The sequence below is a fragment of the Ostrea edulis genome, chromosome 8, assembly GCF_947568905.1.
Source record: "Ostrea edulis chromosome 8, xbOstEdul1.1, whole genome shotgun sequence".
Lineage (NCBI taxonomy): Eukaryota > Metazoa > Mollusca > Bivalvia > Ostreida > Ostreidae > Ostrea > Ostrea edulis.
The window spans coordinates 14,247,284-14,263,374 of NC_079171.1; the positions used below are offsets into that span (position 1 = coordinate 14,247,284).

The 16,091-nt window shown below is 34.9% G+C and overlaps 1 protein-coding gene across 3 annotated transcripts in view; it reads left to right on the forward strand.

Annotated features, from left to right (window-relative positions):
* Positions 1-3,945: 3,945 nt before the first annotated feature.
* The window catches only part of LOC130049426 (receptor-type tyrosine-protein phosphatase epsilon-like), a 31,807-nt gene continuing 19,661 nt past the window's right edge, over positions 3,946-16,091 (forward strand). For 2 of the 3 annotated variants that reach the window (XM_056146967.1, XM_056146968.1), the window contains exons 1-7: positions 3,946-4,101; positions 6,157-6,384; positions 8,428-8,682; positions 9,802-9,939; positions 11,831-11,968; positions 15,039-15,179; positions 15,395-15,532. In XM_056146967.1, the coding sequence (XP_056002942.1) occupies positions 4,026-4,101; positions 6,157-6,384; positions 8,428-8,682; positions 9,802-9,939; positions 11,831-11,968; positions 15,039-15,179; positions 15,395-15,532 (1,114 nt within the window). In that variant the 5' untranslated portion in view covers positions 3,946-4,025. The remainder of the gene's footprint in view (positions 4,102-6,156; positions 6,385-8,427; positions 8,683-9,801; positions 9,940-11,830; positions 11,969-15,038; positions 15,180-15,394; positions 15,533-16,091) is intronic. The other variant, XM_056146969.1, reaches the window with a different exon arrangement.

Below are 16,091 nucleotides of genomic sequence, written 5' to 3' on the forward strand. Positions count from 1 at the left end.
TCAGCTGTTATAATGTATTTCTCATAGACCACATTGTTAACCAAAACATTTCACATACAAAATATTGTGAAATTTGGTAGAGACTCCCAGGCTTATTACAGTCATGTAGCCACTCCCCGGCTACATGTACAGGGGTGTCAACATATGTTAAAATATGTAGTGTTTCTTCAATACATACATAATTCATTTAGCAAGACTCAGGGACCTGGGGCCCGTTGTACAAAACAACTTACGACAAAATCGCAAGTCTTATATTGTATTATACAGTTATTACTTTAAATGAATGCATTAAAACTTTTCTGAGGTTAAATTTTCAATATTTTCTTTAAAAGATATTTTGCATTCGGAGGGAATGATTTACAATGAAGTTAAAAATTCCAGTATGTAAAGTTTCTCGTAAGTCGTAAGTTCTTTTGTAAAACGCACCCCTGATCCCGATGGAGCCACAGAATCAGTGATAGAATTTCACAACCCTGCACTCAGTTTTATGTCCAGCACTCGGGAAGAATTTTAGCCGAAAATTCTGAAGCCTCTAGCAGTGTGACCCAGATCCACAACTTTGGTAGAGGCAGTAACCTTTGTCAAACACACAGTTTGTTTGCGAAATCACTCGCAATAAATGGAGTCAAGTTTTATAACAAATCAATCTTGAGTGTGTTGGCAATGTCTTTCAGCTTCCTGGTGCGAAAGAAGATTACTTTTTGTTCCCCTTATTTCAACGCGAAATATGCGTAAAATCAAAAGTCCAGAATTCCCTAATGGCGTCCTGTTTTGGTATGGGTGAAAGGTGTAAGGTCAGACATAGCTTTGATATGGATAAAAGGTGTAAGGGAAGGCATAATTAAACACCATTTTTAGCTCACCTGAGGCTAAAGCTCAAGTGAGCTTTTCTGATCGCCTGTTGTCTGTCGTCTGTCTCTCTGTCAGTCTGTAAACTTTTCACATTTTCGACTTCTCCAGAGCCACTGCACCAATTTCAACTAGACTTACAAAAACATCCTTGGAAGAAGGGCTTTCAAGTTTGTTCAAATGAAAGATCATGCCCCCTTTAAATTGGGATGTGGTGGGGTAATCTCAAAAATGCAAAAATAAGGTGGGGGTCATTTAAAAATCTTCTAAAGAACCACTGGGTCAGAAGGACTGTTATTTACCTGAAAGCTTCCTGACATAGTGAAAATTCAAGTTTGTTCAAATCACGACCACCGGGATTAGGATGAGGCCACAATAGGGGATCAAAAGTTTACATGCAAATATATAGAGACAATCTTTAAAAATCCTCTCAAGAACCAATGGGCTAGGAAAGTACAAATTTACATGAAAGCTTCCTGCCAGAGTGCAGATTCAAGTTTGTAAATATCTTGGCCCCCGAGTGTAGAATGAGGCCACAATAGGGGATCAAAGTTTTACATGTGAATAGATAGGGAAATCTTTGAATATGGGCCTAAATGACTCATGTGAGTGATGTGGCCAATCAGCCTCTTGTTGATGTTTTAGTATTGATTGTTCACCATGGTGATTTAAGATTCATTCAACAAACTCGTCAACAAGTCTAAAGTGGAACTCTTTGAATTCATATCAGACTAGTATACCATGTGCATGGCAACAGCTGATATCCTTCTGTATTTTAAAGTACTACGGTTAAAATCAATATCTAACCCTGGGATGTTTTCCAATGACATTCGTTATAGTATTTACAAGTGTACTTTATCGTTAAAATGAAAGGTAAAGATAACGAATAGTAATCAATATCATAACTCCTATAAGCAATACGAAATATAGAGTTGGGCAAACACGGATCCCTGGATACACCAGAGGTGGGATCAGGTGCGTAACAGGAGTAAGCATACCCTGTCGACCGGTCACACCCACCGAGAGCTTTATATCTTAATCAGGTTAACAGTTATCCGTAGTCAAAATCAGTGTACCAAGAACGGTATAACAATCAGTATGAAACACGTCAGATAGCATTTGACCCAATGACAGGTTGCATTGATAAACTACATCGTTATCAATACCATAGAATTTCCGAAATACTTACTTTAAACGCGATTGTTGAAACTCCTAAACCATCAACTTGTTTGTCAGTAGACTGTCCCGATTTAAAAACGTACCATGAATTTGAAGACCAGAACGGAATATGTTGTAGGCCTACATATAACAGTGCTTGGCTTCGATATAACAATATTCTCACAGTTTTTCTACGTCTTTGTAAAAATGCTTTTTTGAAAAAGTGCTACTGGCAAAGTAAAGAATATCCACATGTTTTCCTTCATACCTTCCTTTCGAAAATTGAAAAAAACTCAGATGACAAAGATGACAAGATGATAGAAAAATCTTTTCTATAACAGCTAGTACACCCTTAAACGGCACAACATACCCTAATGCAGTGTTTTTGCAAGCCGTTAATGCGAGAATTGGTTTGTTGTCCATTAAATCTAATTTGTTTATGATATGGCTAACAACTGTTTTCAAACCTTCTCGCTCGAGGTCGCATACGACATCACAGATAATGGTGCGTAAAATATCGAAGAAAATAATCATATCGCAAGATTCCAATTTCATCGCTTTTAAACCAGATAACTACGCAAACTGTTTCTAGAACACATGTACAGTAGTTTTAGGCATGAAATGAAAAAAAATTGCTAAAATAAAAAAAAATAATAGAAACATGCGATGTGTCCTTTAAATGAGATTGTTGAAACCCCTGCACCATAAACTTGTTTGTCAGTAGTCTGTCTCGATTTAAAAACTGATCATACGCAGACGAAGCCCTTATTTATCGCAGGGTTGAGAGATATAAACACCATATGCAGGTGGTAATGGAATATTGCTACATAAGTATGGGAAGTTAACGATGGAGAAGCTGAAATGTATGTTAAACTGTGTGTACATGTATTTGAAACATCAGAAAAAAGAGTGGGGCTCATTTCCGTCTCTGTCGGTCATTTAGTCAAAATGTCAGCAATTTTTCAATCCATCACTTCATCTGTTACAGTTTCCGCAAAAGATAGTGCATTGTTTGCAAAATGTTTATGTGTGAATAATTTCCTACCTGCTGTACGACTGAAGTAGTGACGCAAATGTTTGTTACTCTTTCATCAGGCTTCTGGGGATATTTTCATACAGATTTAATTTCTACTTGAGTTTGCTTTAAAAAGGAAGGTAAATTCTGAATTTAAGCTGGGATGGTTCACATTCATCCCCTTGTGACACCAGTAACCGGAAGTTTTCAACTATCTGAGTTACTCTGAAACGGATGACAGGAGGAAATAAGTTTGAATGACAATTAAGACTCTCTGTGGTTTGCTTTTTTCATAATATCGTTAAAAAGTACTGTTATGAACTTTATGATAAGATCATGTATACATGTATTAATTAGATACCAAACACACATGCCATGTTTTATCTTTGTACCGTTAGTCCACTATTTTTACACATCTACAGGGCATACTAAGTTGGTCAGGATATGTGAAGCTCCATACTTCTACTGAAATTCTATCAGCAAGGGATTCTTAAAGATTTTCTTCATCCATCTATCTAAAAATCTTGCGTAAAAGATACAAAACATTTTTGAAATATAAATCCAAGCACCCCCATCATCTCATGAAAGATGGGAGAAGTGGCACCAGTAAAATTCATATATTCCCCACGAATTCAAATTCCCTTTTAACTACATTTGGTATTACAGATGACTGGCGAATTCGGTCTGAATGCATTTAAAGTATATCCATAATTTTATGAATAGCAATTTAACTGTTTAACTGGATAAGAATGAATCCAGTAAAACATGTTGGTTAACAAGATATCTAAACCTCCGAACCGACATATACGACTGACATAATACAAAACACATCAATTTGTACACACATATCTAATGGCCCACTGGCATGGATTTCAAGTGGGTTTCTATCGCCCTATTTTATAAAGGGAACATCACGAGACCTTGACGAGTTATCCCAATTGCAATTCCTCTTCCTGGATCGTAGTGAATCTTTTCCGGACCAGCAGTGCAATAACACATTACAATGGCTGGCCAGATCACGGCCTTGTTGTGTTGTCTCTGTGAACGTGTCTACATAAGGAATGTTGCCTATGCTTACGGTAAGGGAATTTGATTTCTTATTTTTGCTACAGAATAAATAATATACTAATCAGCCCAGTGAATGTTGTATGGAAATGTCCTACTTGTCATGTATGTCGTGGTTAAAATCGGAGAGAACGTTTGATATATACACATCTTACAACGATAGAATGTATACATAGAATAGTAAATTGAATAAAAATGCAAATATACACTAAAACTAAACTACAAAAGTTGATAATAACCAAAACGTCTACATATTGAAATGATCGAGTGTATTAGGATGCAATACAACGTTTGATCAGAAAGAGCGTCAAGACTGGACTGGACTAATTAAGTCTTACGCTGGATAAAAACAACACAAAGAACGAGTTAACTAATCAGCATAATTAAGTCAGAGGTCTCAGAAATCTTAAAGACATGGTGGTGGGATGGAAATTGGAAAATCCTTTGGCCAATAAGGGCTTTAAACATGTTCTGATGGGATATGTCTGATTTGCATTTAGACAGCACGGGCACAGAGTTTTAAGAGCTCTGTCACGGGCCAATGCTTCCGAATTCCTGGGGCATATCCTGTCTCACGGACACATGCTTATATCTCAAAAGCCGCAATATATGTGACATACAATACGTAGGTGAAATTGGGGACCTACGTAAAAAAAATCGTAACTAACGGTCTACCATTAAAACCAAAATGATCAAAGAACCCGCTGCCAAACATTTCAATCTTGTAGGAGAAAACTGGAAGACAAGACAGTAGTAGTTGTTGACCATAACTCTCACTGGACCAATATAGATAGAAAAATCAATGGGGAATTCTGGAAGCCTAAACTGAAGTCATATCACTACAACGGCGTTAACAAATCCAATAACTCCACCAGAATGAATGCAGCCTAGTTTCCCCGGTTATTACTCAGTGTTTTTCAGTCTGTCTTACACTTTATTGTAGCCATGTACTGTCTGTATCAACATCATTATTAGCAGTCGATTTCTTTTTTGAAAAATGTATCATATGAATAAAATACTGGGACACTTTTCCCCAAGGGCAGTATGTATATTTTACAACAGCGGCTTCTTATTTCAATCATAAATGAATGACCAACCCCGAGAAAGAGAGGCCTAAAACAGGTTGTGCCTGTTGTCCAATCTTTGTGAATAAGATATTGATTATCTAGATTAAACCATAAAACTGAATAAACTTGAATAAAATATAAATGAGTATGTGCAGGAAATGAATGTACGCTTAAATATTGATTGACATAAAACGGTTTGGAAATTACGATATTCTTGAGGATTCGAAAAAAGTGGAAATACAAGTTGTAGTTTCGGAGTATCCACGTTGCACAAATAACTGTACATTTAACCAGTAATATATATATCAGTTATATAAAATATATTTGTAACAAGTCAGCATATATGTGGTAACGTTATCAACTTCAAACCTTCAGAAAAATAAAATAATTGTACGGTAATATACATAAATACATGTTTATGTAGAAGTGCACTAAATGCTATAAAGTTTTCGTTTATGTACGTATCTATCAAGCCAGTGGATCATTTAGATAACAAAAATCTAGCTAAAAATAGAAGAAGGGACGTGTTGTGAATTGGGGGAAATTCTATATTGGGTCACATTTTCTTAGGGGATCCGGGTTATTTATTCCAAGAGGGAAAGTTCTATGCTGGATCCGATTTTCCAGAGGGGAGGAGGGGGGGGGGGTCCGTACAGGTAAAGTCTACACTACAAGACCAGGTTTCAAAGTTCGGATGGGCGTTATTGTAATGAAGAACCCTAATTGCTAATTAACTAAAACCCTCAACATATTGACTTGATCAGTACACTTCATCAGATTTTGATGACGATTCTTCATGTAGAGTTTTTTTCAAAACATCCCTTCAACAATGCTATGTCAATTAATAAGTAATTTGCCAACATTGCGATCCCTGCTTGCAGTTAGTATGATACGAGTACATACGACTTTTGTACGTTCTTTTTTTCCAGACTATATTGCTTTTAGACCACAAAAATGCAGTTGATATGGTATTTCCACAATTGTTATAATTATTTTTTTCAGACAACATTGCTTTAGGAAAATATGCACAGCAGCTGTATCCATATAGTCGATATTTTTGGGGAGCAGATCTAGCGGTAGACGGACAGAAATCAGACTTAACTTCTTCAGGAGAACAGTGTACGATATCCACCAATAAAGCGCGGACAGCGAAGTGGTGGGTGGATCTAGGAAGTGTCCTCAGCATACGTCACATAACTATATACTATAGGACGGACAATTTAGTTTGGGGTAAAATCTTTAGTCAGTCCTTCGAATCGGACGTAATCATTACATGTATGGGACTAAAATTCTCAATTAAGACAACGTTTTAATATTTTCTTTGAAATGTAAGATAATTCATATATATATCTACAATATGTACTATCAATGAGAAAGGGGGGTAATTATTGTATTACATTGTTATTTCGGATTTCAAACATTTCGGTTGAGCATCACTGAAGAGACATTATTTGTCGAAATGCGCATCTGGTGCATCAAAATTGGTACCGTATAAGTTTTACATGTAAAGAAAATCGTCCGTCTGTCTATTAGGCTACCTCACACTTTATAACGTAGGAACTGTAACAGATACATATTTTTTTTTCAGGATATAGGATCATTATAAATGTATATGTTATCTGGTGCATGAAATTGGTACTGTATAAGTTTTACATTTCAAAATTAAGGATTATCTCCCTCATGGATGACTCTTATCCTTGGACGAATTTTGCTCTAGTTTTTTTGCACTCTAGTTTTCCTTATAGCTCATACAAGTTATTGTTATTTCAATTTTCCAAACTTTCGGCTTGAGCATCTCTGAAGAGACATTGTTTGTCGAAATTCGCATTTGCTGCATCAAAATTGGTACCGTATAAGTTTTACATTATGACCCCTGGGTTGAGGCCTCTGCTGGTGGACTGTTAGTCCCCGAGGGTCTCTACAGTTCAGTAGCTAAATACTTCGATACTAGCTTGAAAATACGAATGTATATTTAATTGCTGGGATAAAATTTAGAAATTCATTATTCAAAAATTCAAAATTAAGGATTATAATAATAATGTGCGGCATTATATCTCCCTCATGCATAACTATGATCTTTGGACGAATTTGGCACTCTAGTTTTCCTTTTAACTCTTACAAGTTTTGTTTTTCATTTCGAATTTCCAAAATTTCGGATTGAGCATCACTGAAGAGACATTATTTGTCAAAATGCACATCTGGTGCATCAAAATTGGTACCTTTTAAGTTTTACATATTATATGTGATGATATCAGTGGTCAGTATAAATGTATATATTACACGTGATGATATCAGTGGTCAGTACAAACGTATATATTATGTGTGATAATATCAGTGGTAATAATCAATAATCAGGATATAGGGCTCATGGCAGGTGTGCCCGGTTGACAGGGGATGGTTACTCCTCCTAGGTACCTGATCCCACCTCTGGTGTGTCCAGGGTTCCGTGTTCGCCCACCTATCTATTTGGCATTGCTTATAGGAGTTACGAAATTGATCACTGTTCGTTATCGTCACCTTTCATTGACCATTGGTATCACCACATGTCATGTATACATTTATACTGACCACTGATAACATCACGTGCAATATATACATTTATACTGACCACTGATATCATCACATATAATGTATACATCTATATTTACTACTGGTACCATCACATGTAACATATTCATATACATTTGGCGCTGGCTATTATTCAACTTGTTCATACATCAACTGCTATTGTTTTGGACACAAAAATGAATTAAGAAGTAACTAAAAAAACAATGATCTGATCTTTAAAACATTGCATCCATGATTGATTGTTTTGATGTTTTCCGCCACACTCAACAATTTGTTAGTTACCTGGTGGCGCCCAGTTTTTATTGGTGGAAGAGAGAAAAAATACAATGTATTTGGGAAGAGATACCTTCCGAAAGTAAACTGGGAAACTTTCTCACTTTCCGGCGCAAACGGGATTAAAACCCGCGCCAACCAGAGGTGAGAGGCCCTGTGAGTTTGAGCGCTATGCTCTAACCACTCGGCTACGGAGGCCCCTGCATGATGTATCTTATTAAATGTTATATTACATGCATTACGGTAGTTAGACTGATAATCCACGTCTTATGATAGGTATATATGAAAGAAACCATGTTACTAGTGTCATACACAATTTTGACATTGCGATACATAATATCATTAACACAAGAGTTTAGCTTATTGATTATAGAATTTCGATTGCATGCAATATAATACTCTGGAAGCTTTAGCCTTAAACATTTTGTACAGATTCCAAAAACGGTTACACTGCTCGATTTCTTGGTTTCTCGGTATACATATCGAATACAACCAACAAAGATGATGGGGTACTGTGTTTTAAAGACACGATGTACACCAGAGCCACAATACCCAATACGACAACCATAACATGTGCTAGACACGGACGTTACGTCATTTATTACAACGAGAGACTCCAGGATGTCACTTATCCTCCCGACTATTCTACGTACGCATTCAATGAACTCTGTGAATTTGAAGTTTATGGTAAGTAACCACAAATAATGTATTTTGCTATTTTGGTGTAGTAACACAACAAAACCCATTTCTGAAATGTCAAATGTCTGTAACTTTTAGTATATGTTTTAAATATCATAAGAACGGACACAATTTTCTTTCAAGTATATATTTCTTATACATTTAGTCAAATTAGCATGCTTCAAAGATTCATCAAAATATAAAAACTGCGCAAAGCGTTCACAAACAGTTTATATTTTAGATAATATACATGTATATCTATATACTGTGATCAAGATGAGCTAGAAAACTCTATAGTAAGATGTTTCCTCTTTTAACTAGTTATAACTTCACAACCTAAGTACAAGTGCATCTTAAGAAAACATATATCTGGATTATAATACACACAGAAAATGTGCACATCTTCAACCACATACACTTATAATATTTTATCGTAAAATATGACATCGTTTTTTTTTTATTTCATTCGTTAATACAAGAGGTATCCCAACCTCCCTCAGAAACAGATTCAATTTCGTTTTTAATTCTTTTATTACAATAAAAAATTTCCAGGGGCATTATATCAATTTTGGATTGTACACTTTTATAGTATATATTTTTCAAGAATCAGAAGGAACAACTGTACGTTTTCAGTTTCACTCTGCAATTCTGTGGAATCATCAATTATCACGGGGGGGGGGGGGGGGGGGGGGGGCAAATTTCGTGGATTTGACATGCAATCATATTCCAGGAATCGAAATTATTTGAATATAGTTTGAATTTACAGAAATCATAGCCATGGAATTACACCCCAACGAAACCGTATCCTCAACGTTTCATAAAAAAACTGACCCCATGAAATTACACCCTAATGAAACAGTAAATTCTCAACGATTCATAAAACTGACCCCATGAAATCAGAGGATTCTAGAGTGTTATATTGCTTGCAATCCAAATTCTATAATCTATAAAAAAGAAACTATTCTATATAGAATTTAACATTTTGTTGTAAATATCAGGGGCAAATACCACGTGTTTTTTTTTTTTTTTTTTTTTTTTTTTTTTTTTTTTTTGTAAATGTGGTATGGAAATAACCTCCATACATTCATTAAGTATTACCCTTAAAATTAATTCATCAATCAATTGTAGGTTGTCCAACATCAGGTGTTTATGGAGACAACTGTGATATACCGTGTCCCCAGAACTGTCAGGAGAGACACTGTGACATCATGAACGGAAGCTGTCTGGGGTGTATTCCGGGATACAAGGGGTCTTCCTGCCAACATCGTGAGTCTTGTGATTTTGACATTGTCTATGATAACATTTCCTCGAATACTGCAGGAACTTTCACCTCAAAAATTGCATGCAAAATCGTAGACAAATTTATCGCACGGCTGTAGTGACAAATGTAAACTAGGCTTTAAGGATGGTATTTGGTTGCAAACTTGTAAAAGTGCTCACTCCTGATTGTGTTTATGTATTTCAAACATGTTAATGTACTTTAACTTCTAGTCAAAGCAGTTTTATTCGTATACATATACTCACCGATAACGACTATTTCAAATCAAGAACCTGGAATTTTCAGAGTGAAATGATAACCTCATTCAGAATTCTTTGGTAATTTAATGGAAAAGGGACACATTTATCTCACATAGCCTTTCATTAATAGACATAAAACGCCACTCTTATAAAAAGCTAAAACAAAAAAGTTCCAAGAGTAAAAAGTTTGCTTATTTGTAATGGACATAGTCTTTTGTAGAATTTTGGAAATTGAACTTTAAGATTTAGAGTCTAGATTCGACTAATTTCATAATAAAGCTTTTAAATATAAATTTATTAATACTACGGAATTTCCTTTGAAGTACAGCATGCATGTTGTTTGCATCCAGTTCATAATGAATGAATTATTTTACATTACAGCTCAGAAGTAGAAACGTTAAACTTTGATGCGCATCTGGTGCATCAATATTGGTACCGTATAAGTTTTACATTTTGATGATTGTAACAAAATCAAATGTGAAAACTGCGGAAGTCTAACGACGAAGACATCTAGTATATATATAATTTCTACAGTAACGTGATGATCCGAAGTGTCGAATCACGTTGATTTGAGAGCCGCGGGTCATCAGATCACACGAGTCACAATGCGTTGAGTTTAATCTGATGATCTGCGCCAGTCAACGGAACGTGATCCAACTCTTCGGATTAAGTTACTGTAGTAATGATAAATTTATTATATACCCCCATCTGCATTTTAAATCCATATTTATAAGATACTAAATGTAATCCAAATTATAAAAAATACAGACATACAGTGAAATTATGATTTGTGACGCGGTCAATATTTTCCACAGAAACGTTGCGTTGATGCATTGTGACGTCTTTATTATATTATCCGTTTCAGAGGATACTGAAACGGAATCAGAAAAACAAAGTGTGGTAATCCGGAAAACCGAATCACTGTCTGTGAAATCCACAGTATAAAAAACAAACAAACAAACGAAACACTGATGGGTATATAATAAATCTAATTTATCAGTAAGCACACTCATTCTTAATTTCAATTTGACGATTTGTCATGATCATGGAGAAAATTCTCGATAAAATAACAGCAGGATTTATTCCCCCTTTATGGAAGTCCGTGCGCTTTCTATTTGTGTACATTTACAACGCATCGCAAGAATGAACGTGTATCATGTGTAGCAATAACAATAAAACACGTATTTAGTTTATTTAAATGTGAATTATTTGAAAAAAAAAGTTTTGAGTGACTATTTATACATCAGTAAATGTCAATGAAATACTATTTTCGATGTAAATGTGATTTTAAAAATCGTTGGAGACAAACTGCAACACATAAAAAGTATAGTATATTGTACCAGATAAAACACCTGATGAGTAATAAAAACATTATGCATACAAAATTTGTATGTAGATAGTTTACAATTTTGGAAGCTAAAGTGGCTGATACGTTTAATGCGTAGATGTAAATTAATTCCGTATTGATATGTTTGATATATTACAGTTGAACACAAAAAAAGCAATTTTCATTATATGTTATGATTCCACAGTTTTATGTGCATCTAATATATTATGCAGGCATGTCTTGTAATTATGTACACAAAACTTTAGAGTTTAAATTACTAACATTCTAAACATGATTTACTAAATCTTACAGCATGTGATAATAAAAGATACGGTCTGGAGTGTAAACAGAACTGTGGTAACTGTATCTATGGGGGACAGTGCAATCACGTGAACGGAAGTTGTCCAAACGGATGTGACGCCGGAGCTCAGGGAGATAAATGTGACGAAGGTAGGAAAAAATCTAGAATATGCATATTTTGGGGAAAATTGTTCACAGACAGTGATGTGGATCAGATAGATTAAAGATATCACGATTTAAACGAGTAGTTCAGTGACATAGTGTTGGGGTGGTACAGAGATACGTTATCAAATTCATAGGACACACAGAACAAGGAGGTCAATGAGGTACGTTTCATTATACTTGCAGTTTACACTTTAGCCCATCCATAGTTTCAAAAAGTATTTATGACTTGACTAAAATGATAGTTTGGTCCAATGAGGTCATCCCTAGTGTGGTGTGATGAGATACATGTACATGTATTACGTGATAACTTAAGATGTCCGATGCGTTGAAAAGCAATTCACATGCACCTTATTATGAATTTTTGTGATTTGTTTCTATTCATGTCTTGTTGTCCATATGCGTGTATAAACATGTATATTCATAGATGTGAAAAAAGCCATGTAATTGATATACGAATGTACTTGATTTGGGCACCGAGTTATAAAAAAAACTAATGCGTTATTTACATTAATGTATGAAGTGGCTACCCACTTTTTATTTTTGTTTGCATATAAGTATGATTCCCGTCCTGGTCCTTATATACCTTAGCTTTTGTTCCAGTCTAATGTATGAAAATTTCTGCTAGTCTTGCATTTTACTAACTGTTTGTTTAGAAAATATCTTGATCGGACTTTTAGAGAAAAAATGATTTGAACATGTATGCTCTCATATGTCAAAGAAGACACGGATTGTTTTGTCTTGATGAAAATAAGTATTTTCAATCTCAAGCAGATATTGGGTAAAGTGGTTTTTGTAATGAATAAAGATATTTGCAACTCCTATTCGTTGTTTTCAAAGTGAATACACATATTCCACAGACGTTTCACAGCTTTTCTTTCGTACCTCAGTTCGTACACTCTTGACGGATGATATTTTCTGACTGTCTAAATGAAAATAAATTCGCTCCTAAATCTTCAAACTGAAGAAAGCTCTTTCGTGTGTCAACTGAAAAATGTTACAACCCCAAAGATTTCCATGCCCCCAAGATCGAAGATCGGGGGGCACATTGTTTTTGTTCTGTCTGTCATTCTGGTATTCTATCTGAAACTTTGTCCTTGCTTATAACTTTTGAACAGTAAGTGCTAGAGCTTTGATAAATCACACGAGTATTCCTTATGACAAGACCTTTCCGTGGGTATCAACATTTTTGACCATGTGACCTTGACCTCGAGTTAGTTACTTTTAAAATATTTGACATTTGTCATAACTTCTTAATGGTAAATTTATATCAGATCTTTCATATTGCACATTAGCATTTCTAGGGACAAGATCTTTCTACTGGTACCAAGATAAATGTCCTTGTGACATTGGCCATCTTTAGAATTGGCCATTATAGGGGACGTTTGTGTTTCACAAACACATTTTGTCTTTACTAAAACCCAAGAGCACTTAGAACTACAATATTTACAATTGTGATGTATAGCCAATACGTCGCCCTGGAAAAATCGGATTGGATATAACATGCAACCTATCAACCGATGTGTATTCATATGATAAACCAGGAATGTTTCAAAAAGTTTGCTATCTATTGGCTATCAATTGACGGAAGCTAAAGTTTGATAGCATTATAAATAGTACATTTTAACCACTCTATGTATGCAGATACTTTTAATTGAAATGAAATATCGGCACAGTTTTTGCGAAAGGTACTTCATAAACGCAACATTAATGCTGTATTCTACATATATTTTCTATATCTTGTACAAACGTAAGGCAGGTTACTATAATTGGAAACTCTTATAGATTTCGGAGTCATGAGGTTAAAGGTCACATGACCTGAAAAAGTTAAATAAATAAATGTTTATTCGGTATATACATACAGAATATACGTACACACCAATGATGTTATTTTCAATGGGGTCCTTTGATATACGGATATTGGCACAAAGCGAGTGGGCGACCACCATATCCTCTCAGATTCAGCCTCTGCCAATTATGGGGTTCCAACTTGGGTCGCAGTGGTGGGAAGCGAGTGCGCTACGTCTGTTTTACCCGGATACCAAATTTGAAGAAATTGAAAAAGTTTGTTATCAACACCTATCATATTTTTTTTTTTTTTTACAAAAGTAGTTGGTGATTAATAAAAGACACCTAAGATACATTTTGTGGTCATGTCATAGGTTAAGATCGCATCAGAGATTCAATCTAAATTTTATACACATTCATTCTGAACACATTATCTTGGAAAGTTTTCATATTCTACAGACACGTAGTTGTTTATCAAAAGAAGACTTCTACAGATAAGCATATGTCCATCTGCCTTTCTTTTTGTGAACAACTTCAACAAAAACCTTTCATATTTCATACAGATGTGGTGATCAGCAGATATTCCCCCAAAATATTACATTTAGAGTTTTCAAATTTTATACAAATGTATAGCTGATCCTGCATTTAGACATGAAATACAAATTGAAAAAAAAAACCTATTTTTCACTGTCCTGACAAGCATAATACTTTACATTATTAAATTGTCTGTGGAATCCTGTCCTGACTGAAACAGTTCTAGTTTAGCACTAAGTAAATAGGCAATCATATGGCATGCATTTAAAGTCAATATTATCCACAGTCTGTCCAGGTGTTTGGTTTTTATATTTTGATACATGTACCTCTTAGAGAATTCCTCTCTGGTTCCTATCTCGGAATGTTTCAGTTAAAGATACATAATTGAGTTTGGTATTGAGAGAAAAACCGACAAGCTCAACGAAAATGATTCCAATACTAGAGGTAGTTAGGTTTGTAACCATCTAGTTATCTACATGTGACCGTGGTTCAAAACATACATTTTCTGGGAACAATGCCGGTTTCCATCGATATATGAATTTTTGGAGAACTTGCTTAACTACAGATTTTGAAAATTGTGTTTAACGTAATCAGAATATTGATGATGAAAAATTTGGAATTTTAAAAATGATCTCTTGTCGAATGTTTTATTTTCTTTAGTGACGTAGCCCCCGTAATTGAAACGTGCATGTAACTATTGTAACTCGCTCTAACTTTTGTATTGTTTTATAAACAGCATGTCCAGCAGGTCGCTACGGTTACAACTGCCAAGAGAGATGTAACATCAACTGTGGAGTCACTGAGAGATGTGACAGAGTATCAGGGCAGTGTCAGAATGGATGTCAGGCAGGGTGGAAAAATCAGAAATGTGATTCAAGTAAAGAAATATTATAATACATAACTACAGGGATTTTGCTTTCTCATTTTGTTTTTTGTTTGTGCTGTCATAAAGAAATGTATGAGTTTCTACCTGCATACCACAGGAAACTTGTGATCATTTTCGATATTTGATTATCACGTTTTCACAGTTAAGATTTATCTCAGACCAATCACGCATCAGTTTTTTTAATTTATCTATCCTCTTTTACACAGAGTGTGATGGTAAAACATTTGGACTAGGCTGTTCTCAATCGTGTGGAATTTGCCTGGGTAATGAACAATGTCATCACATAGACGGCACGTGCACCAATGGATGTGACAGGGGTTATGAAGGAATCAATTGTAAACAAGGTAATTGATTTAATTGTGGTATGGTTATGTTTTGCTTTTGTTTGGACCAAGAAAGTTTTATTCATTATTTGGAAGTACAGAGGTTTTAACAAAGTAAGGATTGTAGTGAAATTGAACAAAATTTTGGTTGAACACAGAAGTGCCGTATACATTGTGAAATTTAAGTTGCCCAGAAGGCATATGTAAATGATATTATACAGCACTGTGATACAATCTAATATTAAACATAAATGTTATATAACTGATATTACACAGGATTAGGATATACCTTAAATTACTCAGAATTATGATATAATCTTATATTACACAAATAGGTAATATAACTGATGCCACACAGAATTGATAAGGTTAACCAATGTTCAACATATGGTATAAAAATTCCAATGATAATCTACATCGCTACAAGAAAATTTAATAGAGAGATTACAAAATAAGAGAGGAATCTCGAAGATATAAAACATGACTAACTGAAGATATTCACTGTGAATTTGACACCCATGGAGTAGATTTGCAACCACAAACACGAGCATTTTTGATTTCCAATGTTCATAAAGCACAC